This window comes from Octopus sinensis, linkage group LG17 (genome assembly GCF_006345805.1).
Source record: "Octopus sinensis linkage group LG17, ASM634580v1, whole genome shotgun sequence".
Taxonomy (NCBI): Eukaryota; Metazoa; Mollusca; class Cephalopoda; order Octopoda; family Octopodidae; genus Octopus; species Octopus sinensis.
In genome coordinates this window covers 16,390,590-16,402,482 of record NC_043013.1, presented here as the reverse complement: position 1 = coordinate 16,402,482, position 11,893 = coordinate 16,390,590, and the positions used below count along the sequence as shown (strand labels likewise).

The 11,893-nt window shown below is 38.6% G+C and overlaps 1 protein-coding gene across 1 annotated transcript; it reads left to right on the top strand.

Moving 5' to 3' along the window:
- The first annotated feature begins 4,457 nt into the window (after positions 1-4,457).
- Positions 4,458-9,347, top strand: LOC115221097 (5-hydroxytryptamine receptor 6-like). Its single transcript, XM_029791312.2, has 2 exons — positions 4,458-4,596; positions 8,162-9,347. Exon 2 carries the CDS (start codon positions 8,162-8,164, stop codon positions 9,104-9,106), a length of 945 nt encoding a protein of 314 aa, XP_029647172.1. The 5' UTR covers positions 4,458-4,596; the 3' UTR covers positions 9,107-9,347.
- Positions 9,348-11,893: the final 2,546 nt, after the last annotated feature.

Below are 11,893 nucleotides of genomic sequence, written 5' to 3'. Positions count from 1 at the left end.
AAAATAAGAGCACCTCAACAAACCACATAGTCATGGCACACAGAGCTGCACTACTGAATACTACTACTACTACTACTACTACTACTACTACTACTAATAATACTACTACTACTACTAATTATAATAATAATAATAATAATAATAATAATAATAATAATAATAATAATAATAATTATAATACTAATAACAACAACATCAACAACAATAATAATAATAATAATTTTTCTTTTATTGGCCACAGGGGCTAATATAAGTTATGCATAAAAGACAACACAAGACGATACAAAGGGTTTTCACATTCGTGTAAAAATTAAATAACAAAAGTGAGGTAACAAGTAAAATTCCCACTAGGGGGAGGCGCTTTAAAGGTTATTCGTGGAAAACCCAACAAAGGCCACGGGTGCCTGATCAACAGCGCAAGAACCCTTCTTTTATTCTTTTTACAAGTGTATTCTCAGAATTGGTCCATCAACACTGGCCATTTTTCCAACATCCACCCACTTTTCAATAAATTTGCTAGAAGACAACACTTCCCTCTCCACCCTCACTTTCCTTTTCAAGTGAAACTTGTAAAAGTTGTTGAGGGTTTGGCCAAAGAGGAAAGTGTTTGACTTCAGCCCTTTCAAACGAATCTACCATACTATCTCTTTTGCTACAGTCACCAGACAAATGGAAATTGCCTGCCCCTTCCGGTTACAGGATATCGTTGGGGTAATCTTGACTATGGATTCAGCTGATAGCCAGATCCGTCCTACACACGACAGCAGCTATTCGATATAAACCCACAGGTCAGCAATGCTCGGGCGTGCAGAAGGGTTTCGTCACTCTCAGTGCACCTCGAGAAGGCCCGGCTGACGGCCCTTCAGTGCCTGCAAAGTTTATCCTGAACGGGCAGTGCCCCTCGGTAGCACTGCCAGACAAGAGATTTCTGGAAGTTATCCACAGGCCTCGGTCCGAAAGTTCTCCGAAACAGACCAGTAAGTTGATCCTCGTCGACGCCTAATAATAATCCTTTCTACTATAAGCACAAGGCCTGGATTTTGTGGGGAGGGAACAGACAATTACATCGACCCCAGTACTCAGCTGCTACTTAACTTATCGACCCCGAAAGGAAGAAAGACAAAATCGACCTCGACGGAATTTGAACTCCGCTACGCATTTCTCCCGGCTTGTTAACCATTCTGCCAGCTCGCCGCCTTAATAATAATAATAATAATAATAATAATAATAATAATAATAATAATAATAATCCTTTCTGCTATAGGCACAAGGCCTGAAATTTTGTGTAGGGAGATAGTTGATTACATCTATACCAGTGTTTCATTGGTACTTATTTAATCGACCCCGAAAGGATGAAAGCAAAGTCGACCTCAGCGGAATTTGAACTCTGAACGTAACCACGGGTGAAATACCGCAAAGCATTTCATCCAACGTGCTAACGATTTTACCAGCTCGCCGCTTTAATAATAATAATAATAATAATAATAATAATAATAATAATCCTTTCTGCTATAGGCACAAGGCCTGAAATTTTGTGTAGGGAGATAGTTGATTACATCTATACCAGTGTTTCATTGGTACTTATTTAATCGACCCCGAAAGGATGAAAGCAAAGTCGACCTCAGCGGAATTTGAACTCTGAACGTAACCACGGGTGAAATACCGCAAAGCATTTCATCCAACGTGCTAACGATTTTGCCAGCTCGCCGCTTTAATAATAATAATAATAATAATAATAATAATAATAATAATAATAATAATAATAATAATAATAATAATAATAATAATATTAATAGGGTCGAAAGCGTGACTCACATTGTTAGAGCTTGTGAAAGTATTGGGCAGAAAGAGTTCAAGTGCAGACACGACAAGGTGGTCCAAAACCTTCACTGGCTACTATGCCAAAAGTATGGATACGAGGTAAAGGGTGCTTGGTACCAACATACACCGGAAAACGTAATGAACGAAAAGGGGAAAGCAAAAATCCTCTGGGACTTTGACTTCCAGACAGACAAGGTGTTAGAGCCGGATATAGTAGGGATAAAGAAGTGTGCCTAATAGGAGGGACAAACAAGTGTGCTTAATAATCGACGTGGCAGTGCCAGGAGATCAACATATAATGAAAGAAAGAGAAAATATTGATATATATGGAGACTTGAGAATTGAGATCTCTAAGATGTGGCAGCTACGAGAGCAAACATAAAGGTTGTCCCTATGGTCATCGAAGCATTGAGTTCAATACCACCCAACCTGAAAAAATCATCTGGAAACTTTAAAAATACCCTACAATCTAGGTGTATTGCAAAAATCAGCATTACTTGGAACTGCACGCATACTGTCTGTCTGAGGTCCTTGTTGTTACAAACCTCAGGTAGACTCAATATTTTCAATCAACATCACGATACTGGATGCTATGTGACATCTAAAAAGCAATACAAAGGGAGGCAGGATAACGTGGCTAAGTTCTTCCACTGGAGGCTTTGTGAAAAGTGCGGCCTGAACAGAGCACGGAAATGATACGAACATGAACCAGAAAGAGTCACCGAGAACAAGGAATATAAGATATTGTGGTATTTTACAATCCAATATAACTCCCTTTTCGATGCTCGTAGACCAGATAATGCTGTGGTAGATAAAGAAAAAAGGAAACCAAGATTATAGATATTGTAATACCTGGGGAAGCACGCATAAGTGACAAAGAACTAGAAAAGATTGAAAAATACAGACTAATAAAAGACGAAATTGCAAGAATGTGAACTACAAGGAGAGCGTCTGTCATTCCAGTGGTTGTAGGGACACTCGGAGCAATAACAACCAAAATCGAGAAATATGTCAGAGAAATCGGAATTGACATGAGAGCTGAGCGAACCCCAAAAACTGCTCTGCTGGAAGACAGCTAGGATTTTGAGATTGGTACTTGGATGTTGAATGTTTCCCACGATGATTAACAGCCAAGTATCAAAGCTTATAATGTGCGGAAAGAGACCTCTGATTGCAAGCTGCCGCCCTTTCTCACAGAATCAACCAGAACAAATAAAAACGAGCGTTCTGAGAAGTGAAAGAATAATGGAAGCACTCCGTCGGTTACGACGACGAGGGTTCCGGTTGATCCGATCAACGGAACAGCCTGCTCGTGAAATTAACGTGTAAGTGGCTGAGCACTCCACAGACACGTGTACCCTTAACGTAGTTCTCGGGGATATTCAGCGTGACGCAGAGAGTGAAAAGGCCGGCCCTTTGAAATACGGGACACAAAGAAAACAGGAAGTAAGAGTAAGAGAAAGTTGTGGTGAAAGAGTACAGCAGGGATCACCACCATCCCCTGCCGGAGCCTCGTGGAGCTTTAGGTGTTTTCGCTCAATAAACACTCACAACGCCCGGTCTGGGAATCGAAACCGCGATCCTACGACCGCGAGTCCGCTGCCCTAACCACTAGGCCATTGCGCCTCCACGAAAGAATAATAATAACAAAGAGTAAGCACACACAGTATATAGGGGAAAAGAAGGGAAATTACATAGTATACAAAAGATAAAACGAAAAGATAAAATATCCTTCCTGAGTCAGAGGCTCATGCGGCTGGTTTTCCAGATTCTGTGGCGCATATATTGCCCCTCACCCCGGACAGTACGCTGGTCCGTCGCAGGATTGCTCATTTTTGCCAGCTGAATGGACTGGAGCAGCGTGAAAAGAAGGGTTTTCCTCAAGAATACAACGTATCGCCCGGTCCAGGAATTGAAACCACAAGCTTTCGGTCATGAGCGCATCACACTAAGCCACGTATCCTTTCGTTACCACATATATACGGGATTGTTCGTGTGCGGTTGTGTGAGAGTCAGTTGGGTGGGGTTAAACCACATTTGATTGTGTGTAATGTACTAATTATTCTAATGAAACGTAAGTCTATTTCGTAGAAACTCATTATTTATAATTGCAGGCAGCACTAGACTAAAAAGTCACTTGCTTAATTTTGTTTGTTGGTTTGTGTGTACATACGTGTATTAACGTGTGTCTGTGTGTATATGTATATCCATGTATGTATGTATGTATGTATGTATGTATGTATGTATGTATGTATGTATGTATGCATGTACGTATGTATATATATATATATATATATAGAGAGAGAGAGAGAGAGAGAGGGGGGAGAGAGGCATTTATTTGTTTACATGTTCATGTTAATCTATGTATCTCCTTTTGAGTTTGTGCATGAGTGTGTATGTGTGCGTTTATACATGTGTGTGTATGTATATATACATATACATGCATGCGTACATATATATATATATGTTTGGATATATATATATATATATATATATATATACATATATATATGTGTGTGTGTGTGTGTGTGTGTGTATTTATTAAACATATATTTACTTATATATTTATTTGTGGGGGGTGGGTGTCCACCCTGTTTTCTTGAGTGCTAGGCCAACATTTGTAACAAATGCTTAATCAGTCATCCTAATTGCTCACAAACAAGCTAGCTAATTTCTTTGACAATAAATCAACAACTCTATGCAAGAAGTGCACAAAACCAGCCCCTTCTCACTTTCACTGGGAACAAGACAAACAGGTTAACAATAAGAAACAAAGTAAGTCCAATTTATTGTTTTCATTTTTAATATTGCTATTGTTAGCTTAGCTCTCTAAGACTTATTTTCAGAGGCGTTCTTCCCATGACCAACTCTTGTATGCTTCCTTTGTGCAGCTGGAATCATATTCCCTAGTGTCTTTCGTCATTATTGTTGTTATTATGATTGCAGTTGTGATTGTTGTTGGTATTGTTGTTATTAATATTTCGTTGTTTAACTCTCGGTCAGCTCTGACCCAGAATACCTATCTATAAATATGTTCCAATCGTGACTATCTCGTCGATATTTTTGCTATGCAGTATCTAGGGTCATAGAAGCCAACGCTTGCTTTAGCTGTTGCGGTTTAATCCCGTGTCTACTGTATTATATATATATATATATATATATATATATATATATACAGCAAGTCAAAGGTTATCCAGACTGTATATCAAAGCCTAATTATCTACTGTTTTATTCCTTTTTATTTGACCCTAGGTCGGCCAGGCCCTGGTGCAACAGATCCATGGTCTCATGGTCTACTGCAATGACATCTGTTCCTCAGAGTTGGCTGGTCTCATACCTCACCCCACACATCCCCCACTCTGGCATCTTCGATCCAATTGCCTTTACTTTTGGCATACCTAATTCCTTCGGTTCTCGCACACGCAATCATTCTTAGTCCTTTCTCCCTAGCATGTCGATCTCTGGAATTTTCTCCTTCCTCATGTTTCCTCTGCAGAGGTTGGTCTGCAACTGCGTAACTGTAACATTAATGGCATCAATTTAAGACGGTTTCTCACGGCTGGAACGCTGAGGCTAACGGCGACCGCAAAGCCCCATAATATGAATTTCACAAGAAACAACATAGGTGCATCCCCCACTCCACAGTAAATGAAAAGAATAACTAAAATACATGAATATTAAGTGTGGTAACTTGTTTGCTATGTGGTATGGAAAACGTTGCGTTTCGGATTCTAGTCTTTCTTCAGAAAGAAAGAATATAAAAAATAAATGTCTACTGATAGCATGGGCAATGTCCGAAAAGTAAGGATTTTTCACTCCTCGTGGTGAAACTTAACTTACTCTAATTTGTATTTATATTTACCTTGAAGCTTCATTACAGATTAATATTTGAAAACCTAAGATACGTGATACAGTCGCTCCTTTGAAATACGAGAGCAATCCATCTGAGGGGCTTCCGCCCAGTTTCTGTCTACCCAATTTCACTCAAGAAGCTTGAATGAACAATGAGCCTATAGCAAGACTCTTGTTTTAGATGTCACTTAGTAAGATTGAACCCAGCATTTTATGACTTCGAACAAGCCTTACTCGCGGCATTTACTTGTAAATTTTGAAGTAGGTGTAGTTATTCTTTAGCCCTAGCAGCATTCATCTATGATCAAAGTCTACCCACCCTTTTCTCGTGTTTCTTTCAAGTATTGTGTACTTAAGACTATGTTATCAACTGTGTCTTTCATTTCCCACGATGGAAGGTGTAATACGAGAGAGATCTGGTGCTATTTCTAGTAGATCGAATTATCTCATAGTGACTATTGTTGTTGTTGGTGGTGGTGGTGTTGTTGGTGGTGGTACGGCGGCGGCGGTGATAAGAGCTTCTCCCACTTTGCACAATCTAAAACCTGAGACCCAACTTCAACTCCTAATTGCTCTGCTCAGGTGATATGAGAAAGCCTGATGGCCGACGACACAATTCGAAGAATATCAGGAAGGAAAACAACAGCAACAGCGTGGAGGCGCAATGGTCAAATGGTTAGGACAGCGGACTCGCGGTCGGAGGATCGCGGTTTCGATTTCCAGACCGGACGTTGTGTGTGTTTTTTGAGCGAAAACACCCAAAGCTCCACGAGGCTCCGGCAGGGGGTGGTGGCGACCCCTGTTGTACTCTTTCGCCCCAACTTTCTCTCACTCTTTCTTCCTGTTTCTTATCCCCGACTTCTACGCAACCGCTGAGCCTGGATGCGCATCCATCCGTCGATGCTCTCGGTGTCGGAGGTTGACCTGCTTTCTCTTCTGCGGGTCTTACGAAGAGCAAAGGACCACGTTTCGGACTTCTCCCACTGGACGAAGACTGCTACGCTCAACAGCAATAATAACAACACCGAAAACAACAATACCGACAACAAAAGCAACAATAGCAAAAATAACAATTACGGCAATAATAAAACAAAACAAAAACCGCCAGAACAAGGTTTTTAAGGCAAGAGGATATATCACCCATTGATGGATGCTCCTGATGATATAGAATGCATATCAATGGCTTTGTGATTTTAGGGGCGACAACAACAACAACACGAAGAGCCTCTACGGAGTCGTTCCCTCTCTAGAATTCGCGGCCAAAATCTGCCTCAAAATTTTAACCATCGGGACAGCTGATGTAAAATTTTATTTTTCAATATATCTACATGTTAATATTTTGACGAAGTTCTCATACGATTTTGAAGCGATGTTGGCGTGGGACTGGCAGTGCGGTAAGAAGTTTGATTCCTAACCAAAAGGCTTCTGGTTCAGTTCTATTGCGTGACATTTTCGTTCTCCTGCTCTAGCCACAGGCTGATCAATCCTTGTGACTGGATTTGGTAGACAGAAACTGAAAGCTCGTCGTCGTGTGTGTGTGTGTGTGTGTGTGTGTGTGTGTGTGTGCATGTGCCTTTGTGTTTGTTTTCCATCACCGTTCGAAGACCGGTATTGGTTTCTTTACGTCCCCGTAACTTAGCGTTTCTGCAAAAGAGACCGACAAAATAAGTACCAGGCTTAGAACAAAATACATACTGGAATCGATTTCTTTATGGCGGTGCCGCAGAATGGCCGAAGTCTAGATATCATTAAATTATGTACAAATGTACATAATTTAATGGTATTTTAATGGGTTTTTTTTTCAGTTATAACTTTTTAGGGGTCAATTTAATATACAGAAACTTATAATGATTGTTTCAATATTAATGTAAACATACAGATTCTTTTATATATGTAATGTTTTTTAATGATATAAAATTAAATATAAACAAACGTAAATATTTAAAATATTTTTCAATATTGGATTCAATATTAACTAATGCCATTATTTGCAATATTTTTTAAAATGAAATAATATAGAAATGTAAGCTTTTTATATTTAATAAGAATTTCCAGTGATAATAAATTTAAAATATACAAACGAGTATTTTTAATGAAAGTTTAACGATATTTTCCATTGAAAAGGCGGTGAGCTGGCCGAAACGTTAGCACGCCGGGCGAAATGCGTAGCCGTATTTCGTCTGTCGTTACGTTCTGAGTTCAAAATCCGCCGAGGTCGACTTTGCCTTTTATCCTTTCGGGGTCGATAAATTAAGTACCAGTTACGCACTGGGGTCAATGTAATCAACTTTATCCGTTTGTCTGTCCTTGTTTGTCCCCTCTGTGTTTAACCCCTTAGATATTTTCAATGAAAAATATAAAAATGTTTATTTTTCAAAAAATATTAAAAAATTTTTCAGTGCATGTTTTTTAATGATGCTTGAATGTTTTATCGTAACAAAATATATATAACGTTCAAGGAAATGTTTGTTTATTATATTTCATGTAGATGGTGATAACAGATATAAAAGATCACAGCTACTACATATACGGTATCGCCCAACCTCCTGCCGGCAGTCACTTAAGTGGCAGAAGTATTTTCCTTATTTGTCTTACCAGCCCAATTATAAGCCTCTGCTCTCTCATAATTGTGGCATTGTCTAAAGATTGGTCAAAGTACTGGAATCCCTATAGAAAATGTCTACTTGGTGTACTGTTTACATCACTTATTTTTGGAATAGTCAGCCTTTGCATAGAAGCTTACTTAGAAAGCAATCACGGAAAATGGAATTTGGGAGCAAATTTTTGTATTTTATGGCATGCCTTGTCTAGAACTATTCAAGACGCGGCTAATATAAGTATGATTTGTTTGAATATCGATCGGTGTGTTTCACTTCTAAAGCCACAGGTTTACATGTCAAAATGCTATGAATATGGCATTCATATTAGTTTGCTTTCGATGGCAATTTTAAGTGCTTTAATCAATCTAATAGTTATGTTCCTCAATTTCAATAATGCTCATCACGACACACGTGATAACGATACATGTCATCTGTTACAAGATATTCTCTTCCCCTATTTTTCCCTGTTTTTGCTCGTCTTGCTCCTATCGTCTGCCATTGCACTAGTGGCTTCAACTTCAAAGACCAAATTTTATCCTTCCCTAAAGATGGACGACAAACACATCGGTTGTGTCATGCCTATTTTGTTGACTGATTTTTCCATCGTTTTCTTATGTCTTGTGCCAAGAATTGTCCAAGTTATCTTAATAAGCAACTCATCCGGTGTAATAATACCTTACCATTATACTGTAGAAACGCTACGTGTCCTAAACTATGCTGATTGGTCAAGCTTCGTCTTCCTGCCGTTTCTTTTGCTTTTTGATGCTAACATAATAAAAAGCATTAAAAATATATTCTCCTGTAAGCAGCGATCTCGGAAGTTCGACTTGTGACTCTGAAATATGAAACTTCTCGTTAAATGATACAAAAACCTTCATGTTCTTCGGTCCGTTAACAATAATTTAAAACCATCGCTGATTTGAGAGAGCGGTATCTCTTATCACATCGGATTCACTGTCTTTGGATAAATATACGTTTGGTGGAAGGATATTTCACAGAAATTTAGGAAAAAGTGACTATTTTTTTACTTCGAGAAAGAAGAACAGTTCAATAAAATTAATAAATGAAATACAATACTGATTTCTTGTTATTTATTTATTTATTTATTTATATACAAAGTAAAATTTTGGAGGAACGATATGTTGTGGCATTCATACATTTCACTTACTTATTATATAAAAAAATATTTGTAACAACTTTTCTTTTGAAATATCTTTTCTTTTATATTCTTTCATTCTTTTGCTTGTTTCAGTCATTTGACTGCGACCATGCTGGAGCATCGCCTTGACGGGTTTTAGTCCATCAAATCGACTCTAAGACTTATTTCTTAAACCTAGTACTTAATCTGTCGGTCTCTTTTGCCGAACCACTAAGTTACGGGAACGTAAAACACACCAACACCGGGAACGTAGACACACAGATACGTAAACACACACACACACACACACACACACACGCACGCACACACACACACACAGACACACCCACACACACACACTCACTCACATACAGATTCATACATATATGTATATATACAGAGAGCGATGGGTAAATTGTCACCATTTTATATTTTTTATTTCGTGCATGTGCATTGTGTCTTTTTGATTTTGTTAACTACACAGTATAGTAGGGTCAGTTGGGTGCCATATGTGAGAAAAACAGTACCATGACGCAATTTACTCTGCCAGAAATTTGGAAATGGCATGCTGTACTGCTTGACATTCGCGCCGGAAGCTCCATTACGAACATTTCAGAGTGTTTGGGTGTCAATCTGAGGACAGTGCAAAGGATTCGGAAAGAGTTAGATTAGTTTAATGGTGATTATGAAGGTACGGCAGTTCGGAAAACTCACTCTGATCGTTCTGAATTCCTGAATTTGTTGGTGAGATCCAGGCAATAATTGACAATGATCCCTCCAAGTCAATCAGGTCCATCGCGAGAAACATGGGAGTGTCTGAGTTTCTTATCAGGTAGGTAGTAAATACATGAGAACAGGCCAATCTTTATCCCTAGCCATCAAGTACAAGAGAGAAGACTGCGCTACGAAGTTCTAAACAAACTTAAGCATTCTGTCCAATCGAATATGTACACGAGAAAAATATCTGCCAGGGTCAGATGGTGAACACACAGAACAACCGCTGGATTGCCGTGTCCCCAAAACATGTGCCGAGGGTGATAAAAATCAAATATCTAGTTAACATCATGGTATTTGGAGTGATCACTAGTGACTAGTGATGGCGATGTTATGCCTCCATTCATCTTCCCACACGACCTCAGACTCAACACGGAGGCCTACATCAAGTGCCTTTAGGAGGTAGTGCTGATCTGTATCAAGAGGGTGGCTGCAGGAAGACCCTATATCTGGCAATAAGACTGTACCATGCCAAACAAGTAGGAGAACCCAGTCATGGCTGTCAGACAATTTCTGCGACCACATCAATCCAAACATCTTTCCACCTAACTTCCCAGACCGCACAACCCCCTTGATTATTATGTGCGAGGCGCAGTTGGGCGAGAGACCAACAAAACTAATTATTGTGATCATTGTCTTTTGGTTTCCTGTAGCTTTGCTCTCTTTTACAAACCCAGATAACATACATATATTTCCGATTTCAAAGAAATTTGAACACTAGATATAAGACTCAAGTTAAAAAGGTTCTCAACAATTCAACTTCTTTGGTTGACTTAAAGACACCCCTTCTGCCTATAGGGGCCTTAACTCCCAAATTTCAGAGCACCATGACCTCCATTTTTCAGGAGCAGAAACCTTTGAATAGGTTCCATAAAATTTGGATTTTGGAATCTGGGCGTAAAGATGAATAGTGTGAGATAAATGTGTCATGATTAGAATTTTTGCTAGGGTGTGTAAAGAGGGAAAGAACCCTCATTAAAATCCTTCATCTGTAATTTTGATGAAATTCGAATCATGGGAATTCCAGTTCATTAAAGAAAATATAAAAGAAATGTCTAATTCTTCAATGTCATGTGACACGAGCAACGCCGAGTATCTCTGCTAGTATTTTATAAATCTCGATGTACCAAATATAAAGAAAAAGCTTTAAACATACTTTCGTGTTGTTTCCACCTTAACTTTTTAGCAGTAACTTTTGATTGGTAGGGGCTCAACCCTTTTGTAAGTATATATACATGCATGCATACATACATACATCTATATATATATATATATATATATATATATATATATATATATATATATATATATGTATATATGTATATATATTATATATATATATATATATTATATATATATATATATATATATTATATATGTATATATGTATATGTATATATATTATATATATATATATATATTATATATATATATATATATATATATACATACAGACATACACACACACACAACACACACACACACACAGTGCACATGTGCAGACGCACCCTTTCTGGAGAACACTACAGCCTTCAGTCGCTACCCAACCACCACCGTTTCTTCTCATGTCAAATAAATGAAATGGGTCACCAGATAGCAACCTTATTGTTTCGACAGGTAAAAGTAGACCAGATTATACACATATAGACTCGCGCATGCACACACACACACAAATATGCCCGCGCGCGTGTGCTTGTGTGTGATCTTG

Coding starts and splice junctions, on each gene's coding strand:
- LOC115221097 (XM_029791312.2), top strand. CDS start 8,162: ATGGTGATAACAGATATAAAAGATCACAGCTACTACATATACGGTATC.